This window comes from Anser anser, assembly GCF_964211835.1.
Source record: "Anser anser genome assembly, chromosome: 8".
Taxonomy (NCBI): Eukaryota; Metazoa; Chordata; class Aves; order Anseriformes; family Anatidae; genus Anser; species Anser anser.
In genome coordinates this window covers 1,377,864-1,401,525 of record NC_139728.1, presented here as the reverse complement: position 1 = coordinate 1,401,525, position 23,662 = coordinate 1,377,864, and the positions used below count along the sequence as shown (strand labels likewise).

Below are 23,662 nucleotides of genomic sequence, written 5' to 3'. Positions count from 1 at the left end.
ACGTCTCCCTCCCGCCCCTCTCCCCCTCAAGCGGCTCCCGGCGGCGGCGGCGGGGCGGTCCCGGCCTCTCCTCCTCCTCCCCCCCGGCCGGTCCGGGAGGGGCTCCGTGAGCCCGGCGCCGCGATTGGCGAGCGGGCGGCTCCGAGGGCCGCGGGGCCGGGCCGCGAGGGAGGGACTAGAACTTTCCGCGGCCGCGGGCGGACTCTTCCCTCGGCCCCGCCGCAGCGAGCGCCCGCCGCCAGCGCCCCCAGGCAGCGGGGAGACCGCGGACAATGACCCACTTCAACAAGGGGCCCTCGTACGGGCTCTCCGCCGAGGTCAAGAACAAGGTACGGGACGTGGCGGCGGGCAGCTCGCCGGGGCTTTGTCTGCACGGGGGTCGGAGCGCAGCAGCCGCCGGCTCCACGCGGTGCGGCGGGGCGGGAGGGAAGGATGCCCTCACACACCCCCGCGGCGAGGAGCGAAGCGCTGCCGGTGCCCGGGCTGCGAGACGGCGCCGCCGCGCCCCGGCTGCCGACACCTGCCCCCCCTCCCTCCCCTCCCCTCCGGTCCCGTCCCGCCGGGGCCGCGTGGGCGGGGCCGCGCCGCGCATTCCAGCCGCGTGACATCATGGGCACGGCCGGCGCGCGGCCAATCGGCGGGGGCGCCGCGCAGAGCGCGCCTCGCCCGCCCCGCCCCGCCCCGCCCGGGCACACAAAGGCGAGGGGGCGGCACGGGGGGGGTCGGCTCGGCCCTGAGGGCTGCGACAGAAAACAACGGAAAAATAAAAAAAGCGAGCACTGACGTCACCTGCGGCCGCCGCGCCGGGTCGCCGGTGTAGCTGGTGTCGGGCTCCTGCACGCCCCTGAAAGGGGGACGGAGGGGAGCGCGCTGTCAGCGCCGGGGCTCGTGCAAAAGGCGGCTGCAGCGGGAGCTGCCCGAAGGGACGCCGGCGCGTAGTCGGCTCCCCCGGGCGGCACCGTGCAGGGGCTCCCCCGCTGCCTGACCCAGAGCCCCGTGCGTGCCCGTGGGGCCCCTGCCGGAGCACGGCGGGAAGGACGGCACCACGCGTGCGGGGAGCGCTGCTGTGCTTCACAAACCCGGGGGCAGCGCGCAGGGCGAGGTGGAAGTGCTTTGTCCCTTCCATCAGTCTCTTATGGTCACCCGCTCCCGTGGGGCCCCTGAGAGGAGCTGTGTGAGCACACGTGTTAGCGGAGGGGCTGACGCCGGCGTGCTTCGCGCCCCTGAGGAAAGGCCACCTGCTCCCTCTCGCTACAGCTCCGGCCCTTCGCTCACTCGCACTGCTTTCTCAATGCAGGTAGCGAGGAGGGAGGGAGGGAGGGAGGGGTGTTGTGCAGGCAGCCCCGCTTTCCTGGTGTGCAGATGTCTCCTGTGGTCCTGGGGAAATGTCGGAGCAGCGTGGCCATAAAAAGTTACTCAAATGCACTAAAGACAAATTAACTCCCATTTTTGTAAGAAAAAAAAAAAAAGTCCAGCAAAAATACAGCTTTGAACTCTGAGAATGTTGTGCTTACTGCGAGAGATCAAATTTCAGAGCAATTCTGTTATGGACAGAAATGCTGCATCCCTCCTAGCCCGTATCTTGCATGGCTCCGTACATTAGATGCGTCTCTGTTTCCCTGTGATTCCAGAGGATCAGACAGGAATGGCTTTGTGAAGATGAGAAATTCCTTTTTCCAAATCCTCCTGTGTCATAAATGAAATGTTTAAAGATCAACACCCAGTTTCCAGCTCTCGGTGGACCATTTATTTGGTACTGATCTTAATCAGGCTTCCTAAAACACTGACCTTCACAGAAACCATTGTGTGTGTTTTTTAACGTGGCATTGGCGTAACGTTTGTCAGTAACTTCCCTGCTTGAATGATGCCGTATGTTAGATGCCCTTGTTTGAAATTTTCAGTGCTAATCCCCAAGCAGTTTTTTTCCTACAGAAAACAGACGTGTTGATAGCTGTGCTGCCTGAGGGCCCAGCTCTGCTGGATAGAAAAGTCTCTTGGTTTTGGTTTTTGTTCTTTATTTTCTCATTTGGCATTGTATTAGTGTTCAGAGAGACCCTTTGTTTGCTGTGGTATTTGAATAGATGAATATAACATGTCTTGGTGCTGCCTAAGAAATTTTTTGAAATTTATTTTCTAGATTCTGGCTCTAAGCTTCAAATCCGTATATAGTTCAGTTTGGTGTTCAGGGATGTATATTTTTTTAAATTTTCTTCTGAGGCCCCGCCCTTCTCTTGTTTTGCTCCTTACCTCAGTTGACCGATAAGGTACTTGCTCTCATTACTGATCTCCTTCCCCCTCTCAACCAATAAAGGATGGAATTTGGGTACTGGTTCCCAGCTAGAAGGAAACTTGTCTGCATGAGAAATGTGCAGGTAGTCAAACTAGCATAATCCCTTTGAAGTTGGTTCCCTGTTTACTTGAGATCATAGCCGATACTTGATCCAAAACAAATGTTCAGCGAGGAGCCTTTTAAGCTGATTTAAGCGGATAGTTTCTTCTGCAGGCAGTAAATTTTCTTCTTAAGAAGTGGGACGGTTTCTGCAGTGCACGACGTTAGCATAGCTTGAGACAATGATGGAATTAAATAAAGCTACAAGCTGGTGTTGCCTTGGTCTCTGACTTAGGACCAAGGTAGCAAGGTGTTAGCAGAAGCTTGTGCTCCGTTGTCTCATGGCATAGTGCGAGGGAAAAGCAGGAACAGGGATATGAGCCGAGCAGGCTCCGGGTCGCTCAGCTGCTTCCTCGCGGCTCCACCCTTCCCATGTCAGCCGCGTTGGGATGGGGCATTTATCTGTCTTCTCCCTCCTCCCAGCTTTGGTGCATTGCCGCTCCGTCTTAGCTGCGCATGGAAGGAGGATGGCAAAAGGGAGGTGTGGGTGGGGAGTCAAACTTTGCGTGGCCTTCGGCTGTCCCGCGTCTCGCCTCCAGTCTCCATCATTCCTCCCACACCGTCACCCATGAGGGAGTTGGCCTCAGCCCAGACCATTTTCTGACATTTTATAAAAGACGGGGAGTACCTGGAGGGAGTCTGGCTGTCCCTGCAGCGGTGACCCTGAAAGGCCAAGCGCTGGCGACATGCAGGAGGCAGGGATGAACAAAACATCGCCTGGCATGAAGGTGTGCAGGAGGGCAGTGGTGCTTCCTGCTTTCATTCTCAAGGGCAAATATGAATTAATTAGCATGAAATCAAGTCTGTGCTGAATAAGACCAGCCAGACCTAGGTATGATTATTATGTTCCTCCTGAAACTGCTGAGGAGAAAATTCTTGTACTGTATTTCACTTGCTACAGGCCAAATAAAAACAGATTTAATTTCTTCATCCAGAAATTACCTTTTCATGAATACTTTAACTGGGAACCAGATTCAAATTACTGCCTTTCAGACTTTTTACCTTTGTGATCCAGTTGGCTCAGGATCTACATGAAGTTTTGTCTGCCTGTAGCTGGCCTGCTGGGTCCTCTCCTTCCCCTTTCACGGTCTTCCTTTCAACATAAAGATAATAAATACCCTTTTCTTTTTAAAAAGTAACTTAAAAACAAACTGTTCCAACTGCACACTTTTTTCCCTTCTTTTCACACTTCCTATGTACTATTTTCCTTCAGCAAACCTTCAGGTTTGCTCACTGAGCGTTCTTTAGGAACCTTACATAAGAATTTTTGCTGCTGATGAAACATATTTCTACTAACATTTATCTATAATGACATAACAAAAATTAATAATAAGGCAATAATGAGGCTAAAGGCAAAGAGAACTTAACGCTTTCAGAGCACAGGTGATGGTAACTGACAGTGCAGGATTTCTGCTTGCCCATTTTGTTGTACAGAGTAGTCTAACCTTTAAAGAAATATCTTTAATTTACAAGTTATGAATTAAACACAGGTGATTAGTTTAAAATAAAATCAGTCTCTGACCTTTCCCATGATACACGTCTTAACAGTTTGTTGCATGGAGAGTAAATTAAAAATGCAGTATTTTGATGCTGTCAGAAACATTACAATAGAAGTATTATACGCTGAGATTTTTCACAGGGAATTTCAGAAGCAGCAAAAGGGTTTTAAAGGATCAAGCGCTGAACTCCAGTTTGCCCCAATTAATTCATGGTTTCTGATAGTTGATCATTGGTCTTGAAGTTAACATTTACCAGCTAAATATAAGGTTCATTGTGCACAGGACTGATTTCTTTCTCTTCGTGTCTGAGTTATTTTTTTCCAAAGAACTGTGAATTTTTTCCAGCTGGATCCAGGCTTTAGTAACAGATCTGCCGTTCAAATGAACTACTCGTAACTTTGTCTTTTATATCAATTGTCTTCCAGAAATCTCAGAGCGCAAATCTTCAAGGATCTTATTTTTGTGATATATGTTCCCAAACCTCCTTTATAATTGTAATGTACAAAGATGAATGAAACACTGAAAAAATTCCACTATAGACTTAGTTAAGAAGTCTGCCCACCAGATACATAGAATGCACCCGAGGTAAGAAGAGAATGGTACTTAGTGGTATGGTTCTGATAGCGGAGTCAGCACAAATCTGACCACAACCCACAAATGTTACAGTGGCTATTCCATAGCTAAACTAACGTTCAGTCTGTTTGGCACAACAACTATATGTACCACTTAAAATACATTACTGATGCAAACACAAGAAAACTTGCATTTTGTAAGTTAATCTTGAAATGCCAGATTTTTTATTGTATCAGCAACCTAGGTTACTTCTAAGTTACTTAAAATATGCTTGCTGGTTACTTGTTTCCGATGCTTAGTTTTACTTTGATAATACTAAGTTTCAGTAACTTAGGTGCAAGGTCACTTAGAAAATGGTCCTGCCACATGCTTCCATTCACGTCCAACTCATGTGTTGCTCCCTCTCTGGACAGAAGTCTCTTATGCTTCTGAGCATCCTGGGTGTGAAGATCCCTCACCAATTCAAGTGGCATGCAGAAGCCTAATCAACAGCTACGCGTTTAGTTTAGATCTCTTTTTTAAAGGGGGAAGGTCTTCTGACAGCGGGGAACCTGAACTGCGGCATCTCCATCCATTGCTGTCTGCTCCCTGCTCTGTCTCCGCGTGTCCGATCCGTTTTCTGTCACGCTGCTCACCATCTGAGGACAGGCCTGCTCTCCCGAGCGTCTCTCAAGCGCAGGTTTCCAGTTCAGTGGGCATTCCTTAGAAGTGTTAATACTAAAGCAGCAATAAGTGGACCTCCTAACAAGCTGATGGCAATGAAACCTGTGTAGCAGACACTTCATACTTAGAATACTTCTCTATGATAAGCAGAGACGCATATTTTGCCATGGAACCATTTCCCTTGCCAGCTAACGGAGATGTGAGCACCCTTCCCGCCCAAAACACAATCCTTGTTTCTGTGTGCTGAGCACTGCCCAGCCTGCACCCTTCCTGAGCTCACGGACCCTTCCTCAGCTGCCACCTGGGTAGGCCCATCCTGCGGCCACGGTCACTGCCGGGTAGCCCCACACAGCTGGGGGGAAGCACGCCACTGAAGGTGGCTGCCGGGAGGACGTTTGGCTGTCACTGCTGTCACCAGGGATGTGACAGGCCATTTCTTTACCACATTGTTTAAATCCCCAGTAAACCTTGGCATGTCTCTGTCAAGCTGACAGCTGTCTTTGGTAGTCCTGATGTGTTCCTAAACTGGCCTGGAGCAGCATCCAGCAGGAACTCCTGAACTGCGGGACTTGTATCGGCATCCTGTGTAAAGCCCTGCACGACGGGTGGAATCTCGGGTCCGTCCCTTGGCTTACCCCATCTTTTCTGGGAGGAAGGTGATGATTGGCAGAGCTTAGCTGGGATCAGCTGCTGCTGCCCCGTGAATGCCTCTCTGAAAGCAGGGGTGGTGCGCTGGGCAGGCCCGCACGGCGTGGTGGTGTCTGAGATGCGAGGCTGGTTGCTCCGTGCTGGTTTTGTGGTTAACCTTGGGCAGCGTGTTGGCTGCACTTCCAATTCAGAGCTGTTAATTTATAAAGTCTGTTACAGAAACATTTCTGGTGGATTAATAAACTTTTCAGTAAAACTTTCACTGGTGATAGAAAAACATAAAACTCGAGGTTAGTGTTTAAGGGTGGGGAATAAGTACCAAGTTTTGCAGCCTTTATGTGCAAGCTAACAGTATACTTCCTGTAGCCAGAACACATCTGAGGAAAGCAAATTGAATTTACACAGTCGTGATGATTAAATAGGATTTGTAGTCTCAGAAAATAGAAAATGTAATTTGCACTTCAGTAATACTTGCGTGTTTCAAATGTTCGAATTTTTTTTGTGTGTGTTTATGTGTGGATTCAGAGTTAGACTTGGTTTAGAATTTGGAGAAAAGTACCTAATATATATATATATATATTCCTTTTGCTGAGTCAATACTCTTTAAAAGCTGATGGATGCGTGCACGCATTGTTTCAGGATAATGGCACGAGTAATTTTTTTCATCTCAGCTTTCTTTGTAAGTATTAATTCAGAGGCTTTTTCCTGGGTTATAATTTACCTTGGAGAGTAAAGGATGGAAACTTCTCTGTGTCCAGGATTGCTAGCTTCGGTAGCTACGTAACACCGTATGCACTGTGCATCTGACACATCCTTTTAAGGAAAACTTTTTAGAGATTCCCATCCCCTATGGAACAGTACAGGAAAGGCCTTCAGTAAAAATGGGCCTGAGGCCAGGACACGTAGGGCAATTTGAAACAGATTTTTTCTAAGTGAGATCATGTGAAAATCCCTCTTTGTAAGAGGGACTCTTTTGCTTAGAAATGCTTTTTGTAAGTGTTTGATTCTACACAACTGTTAACTTGTATGGCTATATTCAGCAGCAAACGTTCTCTTTTGGGTAAATATTTTTGGTTTTGCAGTATTGCCTCAGTAACGTATGTTGTTTCTGTTTAATTGGATTGAATTACTTTGTGTTTTTCTCTACCGTTTTGACTTTCTTCAGGTGGGTGGTTCTATGTTCTTGTTTTCTTTTAAAAAATAAAAAAAACAACTCTTCATTTTTTCTTAAACCAGTGCTGATTTTAGTAGATACTAGGAGGGGAGACATACTGAAAATTCTTACTGCCTTTATAAAGCCATCTCTTCCCTGAAGCAGATGCGATTCTGGCGTTTCCTTGCTGCCCTGAAAGGTGTTCATGAGGGTGGGATCTGCTCTCCTGCATCAAGGACTGAAGAGTTACAGATCAATCCCAAATGAGCCTCCCTAGCTCGCCTTGCATGCTTGGACCATGGCTGTTCCCAGAGTGAAACCAGACATCACAACTATAAAAGCTTTACCTAGCTTTCCTGTTAAGAAAGCTCTCCTGTTATATTGCTTTCCTGTTGATATTTCCACTGCTACAGCCTCTTATTTATAGACAAATAGCCTGATCTTAGTACTCCTCGTTATGCTTGAGTAAGAGTGACTTAACTGAAAAGTGTTTTTCTGTTGTCCCTAATCCGTTGGCTAAATGCTCCCAAGTCTTGCCAGCAAAAGACAAGGCAGAAAGAACAAATGCGTACAGGAAGGCATTCGCTTATCCCCAGAGGCTCAGGGTCAGGGGCAGCTCTGACTTGGCCGTGAGCAGGGACCCCCGCGGAACATTTCCCGTCCGTGCTGAGTGGGGCCAGGCCGGGAGGAAGGCCCGCACACAGCCCCCAACCCTGCTCCGCAGCAGCTGGGTCTCGTGGCTGCCCCTCGGGGCTCCCGCTGCCTGGTGAGCGTTGAGCTGCCGCTGCTATGGCTCTCTGTAACACCACGCTGCTCCTGTTCGAAGTGACCCAATGTATAGCACGTCTGGAAGTCAGTGCAGCGTTAACTTGATGGAGCAGATATAATTCAGACATCTATCACTAAATGTTCTTTGCATATTTTTGTAGGAGGCTGTCCCCTTACCTTGCTGAAATTCTTGTAGTAATCATGTCCAAATAAAAGTAAGTGGTTCAGGAAACTTTGTAAGAAAATAAAGACTGCTGCCTCTTCATTATGGCCTATTTTGAGAGCACCCTTTATCATTACTAAACGATGGCATGAAAATTTTTGCGATATGGATAAGTACCTCTCTTTTGAAATAATGAAGTGGTTTTAACAATAATTTTAAAAAGATCTGTAAGATTAAACATCGGAGAGAAAGAACTGGTCTTTTAATGGGTGGAAAAGAACTGGAACAAAACGTAGCTAACAAAGGCAGAGTTCAGTCAGGGCACCCCAGCACTTTGTTCTGCAGAAGAACGATGGAACCTTGAACACTTTAGGTCAGGGACCCCTCAGTTACACTTCGTTTGTAATACAGCATTGCCCTGCTCTTAGTTCACTTTGCATTTTACAAATTTACACTGCACACCTCAATTCATTGTAATGAGACTACAACTTATCTTGCAGTATCCAGAGTTTTGGATGCTGTGCATACATGCATCCCCTACCCACCCCTAGTGGTGCTGACTATTGGTAATCCTGTAGGATTATCAGGGTCTTTTACGATCTGTGCCATTCGCTATCTGGGCAAAAGGAGCTGGCAGGAAGTTTCCAGAAGACCAACCAAGATCTGTAAAATGAAATCTGTTGTATGGTAGGGGAAGACCAGTAACTGCCCCCTTTTTTTTTTGTTACGAACTATCTCTGCCCAAGGTGGATTTACATAAATTAGCAAGGAAGAAACTGCTGAAATAAATCAAGGAATGTGTTTTACCTGTAAAATGCAAACAAATCTATATGCACTTTCTGAAAGACTTTTCATTGGTTACTAACAGTAAAACCACAATCTTTAACTTTTTAACACTTTTGTAGTATATACCATTCACAAACATTTACATGTGATTAATTAAGCATGTGTATGGGTTACTCTCCATTTGGATTTTTAACCAATTCCAACTCTCTTATACTGTATTCTGTACGTATGATGCGAGTACAGCTGGATTTGAATAGAGATGAAAATTCAGTTAGATGCCAGAATAGCAAATAAAGCAAGTGAATTAAAATAAACAAGTATACTTATGGTAGTTTTCTGTGTAGAATAGGTCATCTTAAGTTCCATGCTAAGAGTATGGTTGCACCAATGATGTAAATAAGCCATTTCAGATCAGTGTGTGCAGGATCCCATCTGCTGGGATCTTTGTCTTCATACCAATTGGAAGACATAATTGAACTTACTTTCACCATTTTTTCATGTTAAAATAAATCAGTTACTGAAATGCTTTAGTTTGAAAAACTTACATGGAGAAATATCCTTCCAGTACTTGCTTAATTGCTGAAAAATCCTGGCTTAGAACTTACTACAGGGTGGTTAAATCAGAGCATCTTAGTGGTTTGACTGTCTTTAGTGCTTTAACAGTAGTACTTTCTTTCATACTAGTTATAAACCAGTATAGCAGGTTTGTGGCTTGATTTTCACATAACTTAAAATATAATTTAAATAAACAGTTGCTCCAAAAGTTCATCATAAACTTCTTAAAAATACCTATTCTACTGTCTGTTACAAAGATTTTATGATTTCTATAGAACTGCATACAGGATCTGTGTAAACAGGGTAAGTGTCATGCTAAATTTCAAATAGTCTTAACGTATGTTTTCTTAGACTTTCTTGAGTAATCTTCCAGATTTTGAATGGTAGACTTTTAAAGATGGATGTTATTACAAAATTAGGTAAACGTTTTCTAATATTTTTGTACTTTTTTTTTTTTTTTAATATCACAGTAATTGCAGATCATATTCTTCTTGCAACTCTTTCTACGTGGTTAAAGCACAACTTGCCTGGGTGGCCATATCCAGAATATTCTTTGATGTTTCCTGGAATACGATCAACATTTTTTATCTCCTACTGGGACATTTTAAAAGCTGTTCTGCTGGGGGAGAAAAGTATGTAAACTTGAAAGAGCGCATGATTTCATGGATAGTTGTAGCAGCAGTAGAGAAGTACTCTCAAATAGATACAGTGATCCTTGGTGCTATTGCTTTCTGGCTGAAGGCTGTCTAGTCTTTGAGAACATCGTTCCACCAGCATTACCATAGGAGGAACCTCAGGAGACACTTTCTAGTTTGCTACTAGGGAAAATAGGACGTTCTCAGAATTTTTGTTTGATATTTGATGTTTATGTACCAGGTTGCTCAGTTAGATTTTGTTTTTCTCCCACCCACGAAACAAGCAATTAGATATCACTGGTCTTTCTGGATGGCACGGTAACAATATTTTCAGTGCATAGCTCAGCACTTTTCTTTCAGAAGTAGTCACTGCTGCTGATGGTGTGATCTGCACCCATCTGTTGTTGTACTGGAGTTCATTAATGTTGGGGAAGGGTTCAAAACCAAGTAAAACCTGTTCTCAGGAGGTAACAGGTCTTTGTGTATTGTGTGGGATCAGTACTGTCCTAACTGAGAAGAAACTTTACATTCTGGTGCTTTCTGTGCAGTGAAAATTGCCATGGTTTCAAATAATAGGTAGTGAATATTACTGAAACCATGTTCTGCAAAGAAATTCAAACTATTCAGAAATAGAGTAAATAATACAATGCAAACAGATTCGATATCAAGAATAATAATGTACGGTGACAGGACCAGATCATAGAATCATGAAATGGTTCGGGTTGGAAAGGATCTTAAAGCCCACCTAGTTCCAACCCCCTGCCATGGGCAGGCACACCTCCCACCAGACCAGGTTGCTCACAGTCCCATCCAGCCTGGCCTTGAACACCTCCAAGGATGGGGCATCCACAGCTTCTCTGGGCAGCCTGTGCCAGTGCCTCAACACCCTCTGAGTGAAGAATTTCTTCCTAATACTATTTTAGTTTAAAGCTATTACTCCTTGTCCTATCATGTTGCTGCAGTTGGAAGTAGAAGCTGATCAATGAGGAGAACAGGAGTTACAAGCCAGAAAGCTCTGGCACCAAAAGCCCATCGTGACTACAGGTATCTTGTTTGTAAGATGACTTGGAAACTGTGAGGCATGGCTTATTCTTACTTCACAGGGCTTCAACTTGTGCAGGTGGAAACAATGCCAGGAAATTTGGATTAATTCTCATCCATTCCTCTTTTAAGGTTTGTGATCTAAATTATGATTTACAGAGAAAACAGTGAAACGTGGGTGAGTTACCAACTATGCTACAAATAACAACAACAAAAAAGTTTAATATTAAGCAAAATGGATACAGCTGTAAAAATTTTGTGCTAGATAGTGTATTGTGCTACAGTGAGCTCTTTTAACATTAGTGTTACACACAGTTTCCTGCCTTTCTGTACAACAGTCCATAATGACAGAAGAAAACTGTGTTCAAATAGCAGGGCATGCTTAATGGTGGCTTGCATTTTGTACTGTACCTTGCCATTTATTTTTCATCGGGCTTTCTGCATTTCTTTTTACATTTGGGTTTCTCACTGCACAAATATGCATCCCGTGACATCTGTTTTTGCATGGAGCCCTGGTCAACATACATAAAATTAACAGGGAATTTTAATTTGTCCTTATGGTGAAAGTTCATTGGGTTGGAAGCTCAAATGACAAAAGGCTCCACTTGATGGTGAGCTTGGTGCTGTCACTCCCTCTTCTGCCCCACCTTCAGTATAACCAAAGATTTGTAGTTTCCCACTGCCTAAGATTCTTTGTCTCATTTTAAAGGTTACACTCTTTATTTTATTCTACAACTAAACCACTTTGTTGACAGACTTACTTGCTCCATCTAGAAGCGTTGTGCTGAGAAATACTGATTATGTCCTTACGTTACTCTCCCTTAGCCCTGAAGTTTAGATATGTACAATGATCTATTTACACTTTCAACCACAAAGTTTTAACTCAGTTGTATAAAAAGTAAATCCAAACAACCTTAAAAAAAAAGTGGGAATTGAAAATGTGTTCTGGAACAACAGGCAATGAACACGACAGGGCAGTTCAGATGCAAGGAGCAGGAATGCTGCAGAATAGTTTGGGATTAGCCTTGTAGTCTGCTTCACTCCCGCTTTGACAAGCACTTGCTCTTAGGGTTAAAACTTTTGACCAATGATCAGTTTTCCAGCTGTTTTCTGGTACTTCAAATACAGCGTGCTGCATGCTAAAGGCGTGACTCCTGCTGCGGGGGCGTGAGGCCTGAAGCGCAAGTCAAAAGTTCCAAAAGAAGGAAGAGTTGTTGGCAGATGTAACATGATAGGGAACTTTGAAAGTTTTATCTTTTATAACTGTTCTTTTTAACTTGCTAAATTCTGTGTTTGTTAGTCCCAGTGACTTGTAAAAAGGTATGCAGCGTGTTTAAACCTTTTCCTGAGATACCGTTACAGTATTTTTCCAGAGCAGCAGCAAGATAGCCGAACTCAAACTGGAGATTTGGCATACGTATAGCCTGTAACATGCAGTGTGTACCGTGTAATTTGGAAAAGATTAGTATAAATGGACAAATGAAAGTCCATATGAGATCATTTATGGTGTGAAATACTTGTTAACATTATCACTCAAACTCAGCACCCTACAGGCACATACAGTAACTTCGGTGATCTGCCTGTGTCCCTTTGGGTTGGCAAAGATAACTTCACATTTGTTTCAAGGAACCCATACACTTGATAAAAACAGTGATGATGATTTGTCTTGTACTAAGGATGGAGGAAGGTTTTTTTACACTGTAAGAGGTCCCAAATGGGAAAGTACTACCTGAACAGAACAAGATGTAAGGCTCAGAGAGAGTTCAAGAATCCTGAATTCTCTGTTTGCCAAGATAAGCATATTATAAGTAAGCATGGATAGCATGAAATGCTGCAACAAGTCTATCAATGTATACCATCACCAAAGAATATTTCATTGTACATCTAAGTATTGTGAAGTTTCCAGAGGAATCAAGTTTAACCCAAGGATTTTAGCCTAAGGCATATGCATTGGCATCAGGATGCCTAGTATTATATGCATGTGACATTCAAAGATGAAACTTGGCATTTAAAATGGGAATTGCTAGTAAAAGTAAGAGCTGACCTAGTGGTACCCCAAGTTCTAAAGCCGAGTCTGCTCCTTCCACTCCAGAAAGACAAAACAAATCTAGGAAACAAAAGCTAAAAAAAAAAAAAAAAAAAACAAGCCTCCACCTTTAAGACTGAAATGCATCAGTTTTAGGTTATAAAGATAATGTGCTTTAAAGTTATCTGTAATAGAAGATTACTATATGGAAGAGATTTTAGCTAAATTTCATACTGTGTTAGTAAAACTTTTTTTTTTCCTGTTTCTGTGCATCATTAATGAGGCAGTCTTCTATCCTGGCTCTATAAGACAAGATTGTATACAGGACAGACTCTGTACAGCAGCAGCAAATAAGCATCTGAAACAGCTTCTGATAAATTTAAATCCTTTAATAAAATGTTAACATTGTATGACTGCGTGTGAAGCTCAAGAAGACAAATTTAATGTCTGTGATCTCAACCGGTACAAAAGAGTCAAGCTCAAAATGTTCTTTTAAAGCATGGAGAAGTTTTCCAGATTTTGACCTCCTTCCCCAAAAATTCAGATAGAGATGGAATGTTTTGCAGAGATGCAACTAACTGAAGTAAAAGTTTCTATTTGAAAAGGAGTACATGGTGGGTTTTTTTTGTTGTTTTTTTTGTTTTTTTTTAATGAAAAGAAGCCAGTCCTAAACGACAGTAAGATCCTAATTTTTCTGCAGCCTCCTCTTGTGACTTACAGTAGCAAAGTGAAACCTATTTAGTCTTCTGAAGATTACCTCTCTGGTAAAAGTATCATACTTCTCCTTACAGTTAATCAGAAAAGTTGTCTTCAATTGTCAAAGTATTTCTTCCGTGCTGAAAACGAAGCCAGCTCTTCCATATTATGAACTTTACTAACAGTCAGGAGCTTGTAAAAGGCAAGTAACATGTAGTTGTTTCCTCCCACTACCATAGATTTTTCACCACTTGGGTAAGTTTAGTTTCCTTTCAGAGAGATTTCTTTGAAATCTGTATCTCAGAAGTAACAAGAGCAATAGGATTCATAGCTTTGTATCTTTCAAGAATTATCAGAACAAAGTAAAGAACTTATATTAATAGTTGGCTTCCTGCTGTTTTTAAACCAGGTTTTAAATTTTTATATCCATTGCTACAATTGGATCTTTTCTACAGTGTTCTGAATGGTACCTTTTTTCAATGGCACTGGTGATGAACACTTCGAATTAAGCTGCTTAGCTACTGCTATCATCTTCACTAGACAGTGCTTTCTTTTTTGTGAACATAAGTTTTAAGCATCTTCCATGAAAGTTAGTACTTTAAAAAGAATCAAATGTTGGCATGTTGATAAGCAGTAATGGAAAAAGCCATAAAGTTTTTATATTAAAGCTTCCAACTTTCCCCTCACAGATAGCAATCAAAGGAAAACTGGAACAACTGATGGTGATAGACATGTGGAAAATATGAAGTATTCACCAGTTTGGTGTTACATAACTTCTACTTGTGTGACTGGGAGTAAAAAAAGAGCTAACAATTCAAAGTAAACATAATACTTTGCTCCTGGTACCTGACCCAGGCTCTTCCTGCTTAACTCCTTCTTGTCACGTGTTTAAGCCAGATTCTAAAGTTTCCGTGTCTACCTTTCAGATAGGTAAAGTATAACTTTCAGAGAAACTATCACCCATCCTTACTTTCTGTAACCTAGTTGCCCACCAGTTCAAATACATCAAAACAAAACCTTTGCCGTATTTAAGTCAAACTGTACAGTACTTGCTGAAGACAATGCAGAAAATTTTCAGATTTAATAGTAATGCTTTTAATGCAAAAAATGCAGTTTCCTCACGTGTTTAAACATTTGTTTCCTATCTGCATTTAAGCACAGTAGCGATATCCCTGAGACACTTTAAAACCTCTTGAAAAACTGAAGATTTTAACACACATGAAAGTACTCCAACATAAAGTAAATATTTAAGAGACATGATAAAATTCCATCTGATTACTTCCAAGTTACCCAAGCAGTGGGGGTAGTGATTCAATATTAATATCAGTTGTAATCTCAAGTGTGGAATGTACTTTACATTAAATGAGGAAAAATGTTACCTTTCTTTTTCCTTTATATACTTGCAAAGAAAGACTGAAATAGCCACACATGTAGAAGTGTTTGGTGGTACTCTGTCTAGTAGTCTTTGTATTTATTTATTGTAAATAGGGGGAAGGAGGAGTGATCTTTGAAGCGTGTCCCTTGATGGCACGATCACCAGCTTTTCTATAACCTCATTTACTTTCATGCACTGGCAATTTTTTTCTTCTTTTAAAAGGAAACTAAGTTGTAGAAAGACAACTCCAGTTGTACTCCAGACCCTTCCAGCTGCAGGATGGCTGACCTATCACTTAGCATTGCCTTTAAGCTACAGTGAAACAAACTGCCTGAATTTTGAAGTAGCATAATGTTTGTTACATGTCTAAGTATAACTAAATAGTGGAAGAGAGCATAAACCCCTCTCTGTACCCATGTGCGTGTTAGAGCTGAGATTTTCATGTCGTATGAACCGTCAACACAGAGGCAACCAGCCTGCACAGTTCACTCCCCTACCCAGGATATTGGACCAGGCCGCGTTCTGGCCTCCGCTGAGCTGGGCATTTCGGTGTATTACCTACAGCATGTCTCGTCTGTACACCTAACTTCAGATTTTGTCTGTGCGCTTCAGTAAGGTCTTTGTAGGTTCTTTAACACGTAATAATGGGATGCTACATTTTAGTCTTCGGGAGTGTTTTGGGATCTTTCTCCTTTGCCCGAATACTTTGACACACACACACACAAAATGATTGATTCAATTGTTTCTGAGATTGCAGCTCCTCTGTGAGTTTGGCACAACTCAAGCAGCTTGTTCAGATGTTACTAGGGAGACAGACCCAGGGTGTGATCACACAAGCCTGGTTTCCATAGGAATCAAAAATAGCCATGAAAAGTCGTTTGTAAGCTAACCACCAGGTCAGGAAGGAGAAAGACAATAACCAACTTCCTCATACACCATTTTCAAGACAATTAACCTTTCTGGTAGGCCTTCAAAAGGGGCTACCCTCCCCTTACTATTATTACAATCACTGAATAACGCGCTAGCACTGAGTCTTGGGCTAAACTTAAAAAAAAGGGCAAGAGGAGTACTTCTTAAAAAAGAAAAAAGAGAAAAATGTGGTGGCTTCCAACATGGAGCTGTGAACTTAGCAGCTAACTTTTCTAGTCCACTTCTCATCTTAGCTATGTAATATCTGAAAGTTATGATTAAAGAAAGTAATTTTCCTCACACTAAGCAGGATAACCTGAGCTTTCTTCCTTTTTTCTTCAATAAGAGAGAGCACTTGATTATTTTAGACCACCACTGGTCTAAGCACTGAGGTACTTACTTACTGTCCTGTGCAGAACACTGCGGAGTTTCATGTATTGATCAATAAGGGAATTATCCTGATCTGTAACTAAGGCACCAGAGCAGCACTATTACAAATAGTTTAAGGAAAATAACTATTACTCACCCTAGTTTCTGAAGTAAAGCCAGAGATACGGGAATTTTCCATTCCCCTTAGAAGAAAAATAGAGAACAACATACTGTAATTTTTTAGTTTGGTCAGTTTGGAGTTGGGGATTGCTAATGCTAGCCAAAGTGCAGTAATTTCCTCTCTCCCAGTAATTCAGATAGATTGGAATTATAATGTCCTGCACTATAAAACAGTTGCTAATACCTAGTCTTAGCCTTTCTGGGATGGAGTCTATATGCAAAAAGTATGAAAGTTACATTTTGGCCTGAACGTTAGTGGCTTTACCTGAATTTCCTGTTAGGAATCTGTAAGGGACTGGAGGCCAGCCGGCTGAGGTCTCAGTGAGGAGTGCTGCAGGCACCCCTGCGCTCACCCATCACTCACATTCGTTATGGCAACTCCCTCATCCCAGTCCTGCTCACTGACCCACGTGGGGCAACTTGTAATGCAGGTGGAAAAGTGTTGCCAACTGCCGCACTAGAGGAGGTTGGTTATGCCATAAAATCCTGTGCTCGGTTCACTTGTTCTGTTTGCAGAGAAAGTAGCAAGTTATAGTACTAAGGATTGCTTCCACTGAGGTAATCCCTTCTCTCCAGCTTGCCCCAGTGCTTTTCAGCATCACCTGTGAAGAGCAGGGATGGGGAGCCAAGGGCAGAGAGTAGAGCTTGCACCCTGCTGGCTGCGCAGTTGAAGTGTGCTGGTTCGCATCGACTTCTAGCGAGCGCGGCATAAACTGGCACGCCGAGTGGTGAACTCTGAGTATCTGGAAAAGGCGTTTAAGTCACCTTGCTGACAACTCTTGGCCTCTGTTTGGTGCCTTGAGCTTCAAAGACCAGGCTTTCTCTCTCTACCATAATAGCGCACTAACTTTGCAATTAAGACATGAGATCACAGCTTATTCCATCCGAGTGTTCCAGCAAACCCAAAGAAAAGAGGAATAGCAGGGATACTGACTCTTGGGGGGGGGGGGAATGCCACACACAGCCCCCAGATTCCCTCGCGAGGTAGCTCTGAATGTTGTAGCAACAAGGGGAAAAGCTAACAAGCCATTTCCATTAGTCATAATCTAGGTAAAGAAGCAAATCCACCATAATCTTCTGGTAAATAACATCAGATCTATTATGCTAAAGTTCCCATCTGGAAGTCTGTGTTGGAGCAGTACTACTGATGCTGTGGCAGTTAAAAATTCTTACTTCCATAAAACACTATTTCACTTTTTACTTGCTGCTAAAGTACAACTTCGATGTAAAACAATTTTTCAAAAAAGTCCTTATTCCTCTGCAGCTATCAAAAGACTGTTCACAAGTTCTAGCAAATCTTACAGTAGGAGGAACTGTTAAAAGTGCTTTAAAGGACTATTTCCAAATAAACATTTAGTAAAGCCATTAGCATTATAGTAGAAGGAATAAAGACTTGTATCTGTAGCCTGATAACTAAAATACCGTACTAAATAAATGCTATGGCATACTCTTTGAAACAGATTTGGGAGAAAGACTTGCAGTTTTCTCTCGTGAAATAACTTTATAACTGCTTCTGTTACAGATAGCCCTCAAGTATGATCCCCAGATAGAAGAAGACCTGCGTAACTGGATAGAAGAAGTTACAGGACTGAGCATTGGTGCAAACTTTCAGCTGGGACTAAAAGACGGCATAATCTTATGCGAGTAAGCATTAAGTAACCTTATTTTTAGCAATTTTCCACATTTGCAGAACTAAAGAGGGACTTTCTGAAGATTCCCTTCAAACACATCAACAATGACAGTCAAAGATAGCAGACAGTAGGGTGGGAGACAGCTTTTTTGAAATTGTGGAGAAGAATGAGAAATCTCCTTTATACTTCAGCAAAGATATCTAACTATTTCTAAATTTAACAATGAAGATCTTTTCTATGATAATGAAATGGCACACAACAATAATGACTTATCTGTTAGACTTCTTAGACCTGAGGCACTCTGTATAAATCAAAAAACTAACCATTTTGATTAAACTAATGCAACTAATAAAGTATGAGTGAAAATATTATATGCCTGCACAGATGGTATAAGGATGAGATTTATTGTTTAAGCATTTCCCTTTTTTTCACCTCCCCAGGCTTATAAATAAGCTGCAGCCAGGATCAGTGAAGAAAATTAATCAATCAAAACTAAATTGGCACCAGGTAAAACAACAGAATAAAACCCCAAAACTACACCTCTAACCCCTCCAACCCCAAAACAGTTCTTTTGTATTAACAAATTTCCTCTGAATATCTACACCTTAAATCTTCATAGCATCAAGTTTTTTGTATGTGTAGCAAGATACACACACAGCAGTTGAGATTACCGCATACGTGGAAAGCACTCAACAGGAGAAATTCGAACAACTGAGATGTCTCATAAATGGCAGTTGACTACACATATTTAATAGTAACGCTTCAGCTGTTATATGAAGTTTTAAATGGAGAATGAACATAGAGCAATAGAGCAAGGCTTTTTCCAAGTTTAAAACCAACACCACCTGTCCTTGCATTTGTGTCTTCCCCCTGCCCCCCTCCCAAAAAAAAAAAAAAAGAAAAAAACTTTTTAACCCAACAACACCTAGAGTATTCCATCCAGGCAGTGCTGTAAGGCCCTGAGGTCAACAGCTTGGCTGTACCTGGACATTTGAGGTCACCATACAAAGCATCCTCTTGAGAAGGCAGTTGGGAGACATAGGGGAGGGAAAGGACAAAAACAATCTCAGAGGAAGTAGTTGTGTAACAAAACTCAGAAAATACATGGTGCAAACTACAGTGTGTATCTGAGTTCAGTATATCCAGATTGGATTTTGTATGGGTGGTCTACCAAGCACTTTTTTTTTTTTTAATCCCCAAGAGACTATCAACACCACCATGCTTTTAGAGCAGGCATTGGAAAGGTTGCTGGTTAGAGTTGGCTGCCTTTACTGATGCTGGATCAAGCTCAACACTGCTGTGTCAGCCTCTTATTTTTATTGGTACCAAACACTAATAAATGCAGAGGAGGATTTTTTTATTTTTTATTTAAGTTTTAATCTCTTACGATTCCAAAAGGAAAGATGAGTTTCAGTCTTCGCTTATGTACTCCCTAGTACTTACTTGCCGTTCTCTACGGCACACAGTGCTAAAAACTAGCAGTAAAACCTAAAAGCTTGTCTGAATTTTTTCCAGTAGTTGATCAAGAGAATACTTTCAGACCAAGTTTAGTGTTCTTACTAACCACATAGTTACGTTTTTGATTCTTTTACTCAAAATTATCAATTGCTAAAGTCAAGCAGCATCGACATTTAAGTAAATTCTTCCTATTTGAAGGTTTTGAATTTGGATTTCTCTTGGGACACAGTTGAATTTTGTCATTACAACCCCCCCCCAACAGATATTCGCTGATAGAGAAATGCTAGACTAGACAAACCCTTAAACTGATTTCAGAAGTCAACATTAAAACCACAGAAAGTAATCTCAAACTCCCCGTTAGTCACTCTTAACCAGGCCAGCTGTTTTGACAAACTTCACAAGGCAAAGAACGTGTGTAAAGACAAAACCAACACCAAAAAGCTGTGAAGTTATGTAAACTAGTTACTTAGTTTCTGAACTGAAACACTGAACAAAAAAATGGCTTTTTTGTTTCTGTTTAGCTGGAGAACATTGGGAATTTTATCAAAGCCATTCAAGTCTACGGCATGAAGCCACATGATATTTTTGAAGCAAATGATCTTTTTGAAAATGGGAACATGACTCAAGTACAGACGACTCTCGTGGCACTAGCAGGTCTGGTAAGTATTTATACCCTTGGCAGTGGTAGAAATCCACATGCCAGTCAAGATACTCTCTTGCCACTCATTTAAATACAGAAAACAGCATCCAGCCTCTCAGGAGGGGATAGATACTATCTACTAGATAGTTGCTCTTGAGATGGCGCTGTGTCCTTCATTCCTTGAGCAAAGGCTGAAATGATGTTTTTTCCAGCGAGACCTTATAGTGGCCTTCCAGTAACCTAAAGGGGGCCTCCAGGAAAGCTGGGGGATGCTGTCAGGGAGCGTAGTCATAGGACAAGGAGTAATGGCTTTAAACTGAAACAGGGTAGATTTAGACTAGATATTAGGAAGAAATTCTTCACCCAGAGGGTGTTGAGGCACTGGCACAGGCTGCCCAGAGAAGCTGTGAATGCCCCATCCTTGGAGGTGTTCAAGGCCAGGCTGGATGGTGCTGTGAGCAACCTGGTCTGGTGGGAGGTGTCCCTGCCCATGGCAGGGGTTGGAACTAGGTGGGCTTTAAGGCCCCCTTCCAACCCCAACCATTCTATGTTCCTTGACTGCAGATACGCAGAACCAGGGAACATCACAAGAGAACATTAATGCCTGCAGATTGTCCTTCTCACTCTGACAAAAGATACTTAGATAGCTTGGGAGTGCCACCTTCAACTGGTGATGGGAACTGTTATCTCCTCCCACCCACAATATAGAGTTTCTCATACAAGTTAATCCTGCTTGTGGCATCATTTGAGAGACCAGAGGATCAGGTACAGAGGCAGCCTGCCTTTCAGCCTAGGTCTCCATATAATAGTAACAATTTCAGTAGCAGAAACTATACTTAATACTCCTATATTCCTTCCCCCCTAAATAGGCAAAAACCAAAGGTTTTCATACTACAATTGATATTGGTGTCAAATATGCAGAGAAACAAGCACGAAGTTTTGATGCAGGAAAACTAAAAGCTGGTCAAAGTGTAATTGGCCTGCAGGTAAGTAAGAAATTCATGTTTGCAGATACTCTTGAGAACAGCTTTCTTGTTTTGATTAACTGATTTATTCTGTATGCAAAATAAATAAATAAATAAAAAAGCTGCAGTTAGAATATGTTCTTATCATGGAAGGAGGTGTAAGGTTTTAATTCCTGTAAGCAGTTGATTGCCTTTCTATGCTCATGTGACTGTCTGGAAGGTTTTTCTGCTTGTTCTAAATCTGCACTAAGGGGTAATGAAAAGAGTAGCTAATATTATCTAATATTATCAGTATTATCTCTGTCCCCGACAGCGGCTTTAAAATTAGTAGGAGTCTGGATATCAAAAGCTCCTTAAATGGTAGAAGATTTTTTTTTCCTCCCCCCTCTCTCTCCACTTTCCATAATAGTCATAAAACCCAAAATAACTGACATAAAATCCTAAAATTCCTGTGGTAAACAAGTTGTGGCAGTGAAATTGAATCTTTACTGTCCAGAGTAGAAGCCAATTATTATATTTTGATGCATACATTCATTTCTAACTGCATATGCAGTTGGGCAAATGCCAGTCACTGAAACGCGTTAGGAGGACAGTTGCTTTATTTTATCTTTTGAAGCTCAGTATGGAGAAAGGGTAACTTATTACAGGTAGTGGTCAAGCTACATGAGAAAAGCATGCATTGAAATTACTTTTTCTGTCAGCCATCAATTACCAACTGTATGATTCCTTACAATGGTGCTTGCTGTACAAATAGATCTCTTACTCTGTCTACCTCTTCCTTCTTCCCATAAAGATGGGCACCAATAAGTGCGCCAGTCAGGCAGGCATGACTGCTTATGGAACTAGACGACACCTCTATGATCCAAAAATGCAAACTGACAAGCCATTTGACCAGACAACGATTAGCCTACAGATGGGCACTAACAAAGGAGCCAGTCAGGTAAGGAGGACTGCGTGTGGTATTTCTAGAACAGACAGAGCTCCCAAACTGGGAGAGTCTGCAGGATGGGCAAGTGAGTTCTGTGGAGTCATTTAGGAACTTCGATTTCTTATCATTTACCAGCGTGTTCTGTGCTGAAAAATCTTCAAGCATGAAGGTGACCTGACTCTTTTAGAATTTTCCGCTGGCTGTGTTGTATCAGGAGAAAGTAGCGACTTCACTTCCAGTACTAACTAGACAGATACAAAAAAGAAATTACTTCCTGGGCACTACCTCAGTTCAAACAGTATATTCTTATCAAAGAGGGAAAAGTCCCTTTCAGCAGAGACTTTCTTCCTAGACTTGCTTACTGGTGAACACATGCGCTGTTCTGTTGTACTTAAGTTTGTACTTCCTAGCACTTCCAGTAAGTCATACAAGTTGTAATCATAAACCCTGTAACCGCAGCTCTTGACCTTCTTATTGAACTTCTGCAATCCTGTTTCACTAGGCTGGTATGCTGGCACCAGGTACCAGAAGAGACATCTACGATCAGAAGCACATATTGCAACCTGTGGATAACTCAACTATTTCATTACAAATGGGTACCAACAAAGTAGCTTCACAGAAGGGAATGAGTGTGTATGGGCTTGGACGGCAAGTGTACGACCCCAAGTACTGCGCTGCACCCACAGAACCTGTCATTCATAATGGCAGCCAAGGAACAGGAACTAACGGGTCTGAAATCAGCGATAGCGATTATCAGGCAGAATACCCAGATGACTATCATGGAGAGTACCAAGATGACTATCAAAGAGATTACCATGGTCAGTACAGTGACCAAGGCATTGATTATTAGATTTTCATCAAAAGTTCAGCGTTAGTCCATTATTTTATTCAGTAAGAACGAAACTAGCCTTGTGGAATTGTTACTTGTCTTTCCTACACACTATGCTTAATGTACCTAAAGAAATACTGCCTTACGTACATTCCTTTTTCCTTTCTCTGCCCTTTCCCTGTCTAGTTGCCTTTAGTGCTGTAACAGTTGTAGTCTACAGCATAAACAATAACTGCATATGAAGTAAAAAGGAATACTGTGAAAGGGGGAGTGCTCTCGTACAGCCAGGCCTTCTAATAAGAAGCTATGCATTTTCACAATCTACTCAAGTAGGTTTACATACCACATTAAGCCTTCATTTGACATATTTACAGCTTTTCTGTTTTCCAGATGAGATAAAAGAATTTAATGCTTAAAATTAAATACGGTCTTTGCCAATTAAGTTTAAGACATCACACTAGTGATTTAAATATCATTACTATGTTTCTACGGTATTGTTTGCTAATGGTAAGTCCTGCATTAGACATAAGTGTGCATTTGTGATCGTGTATTCATTCCATTATCTACACTGACCAAACTCATAGAAATAGTTGTCTTACTAAAAAGGGAGCTTGTACAAAGTCTTGAGCCAACAGAAGTCCCATGTTTGATGGTGCATTTACCTTTTATTGTGCCATAATATATCCATGTAGAAATGCTTTTTCTTCCTTGAACTGTATTTATTGCCACTTCTCAAACTGATCCCAGTGTATTTTTATAAATAAATATTTTTTCTTAAAGGTA

At 42.2% G+C, this 23,662-nt stretch overlaps 1 protein-coding gene across 2 annotated transcripts; it reads left to right on the top strand.

Annotated features, from left to right (window-relative positions):
- The first annotated feature begins 127 nt into the window (after positions 1–127).
- On the top strand, positions 128–23,662 carry CNN3 (calponin 3). Of its 2 annotated transcripts, XM_083847520.1 has the most exons (9): positions 4,448–4,473; positions 9,668–9,829; positions 10,936–11,005; positions 17,951–18,072; positions 18,500–18,566; positions 20,039–20,176; positions 21,027–21,143; positions 21,916–22,062; positions 22,553–23,662. In XM_083847520.1, exons 1-9 carry the CDS (start codon positions 4,463–4,465, stop codon positions 22,898–22,900), a joined length of 1,182 nt encoding a protein of 393 aa, XP_083703646.1. In that variant the 5' UTR covers positions 4,448–4,462; the 3' UTR covers positions 22,901–23,662. The 2 variants fall into 2 exon arrangements, with proteins under 2 accessions (XP_083703647.1, XP_083703646.1); XM_083847521.1 differs by lacking the exons at positions 4,448–4,473; positions 9,668–9,829; positions 10,936–11,005 and adding an exon at positions 128–329.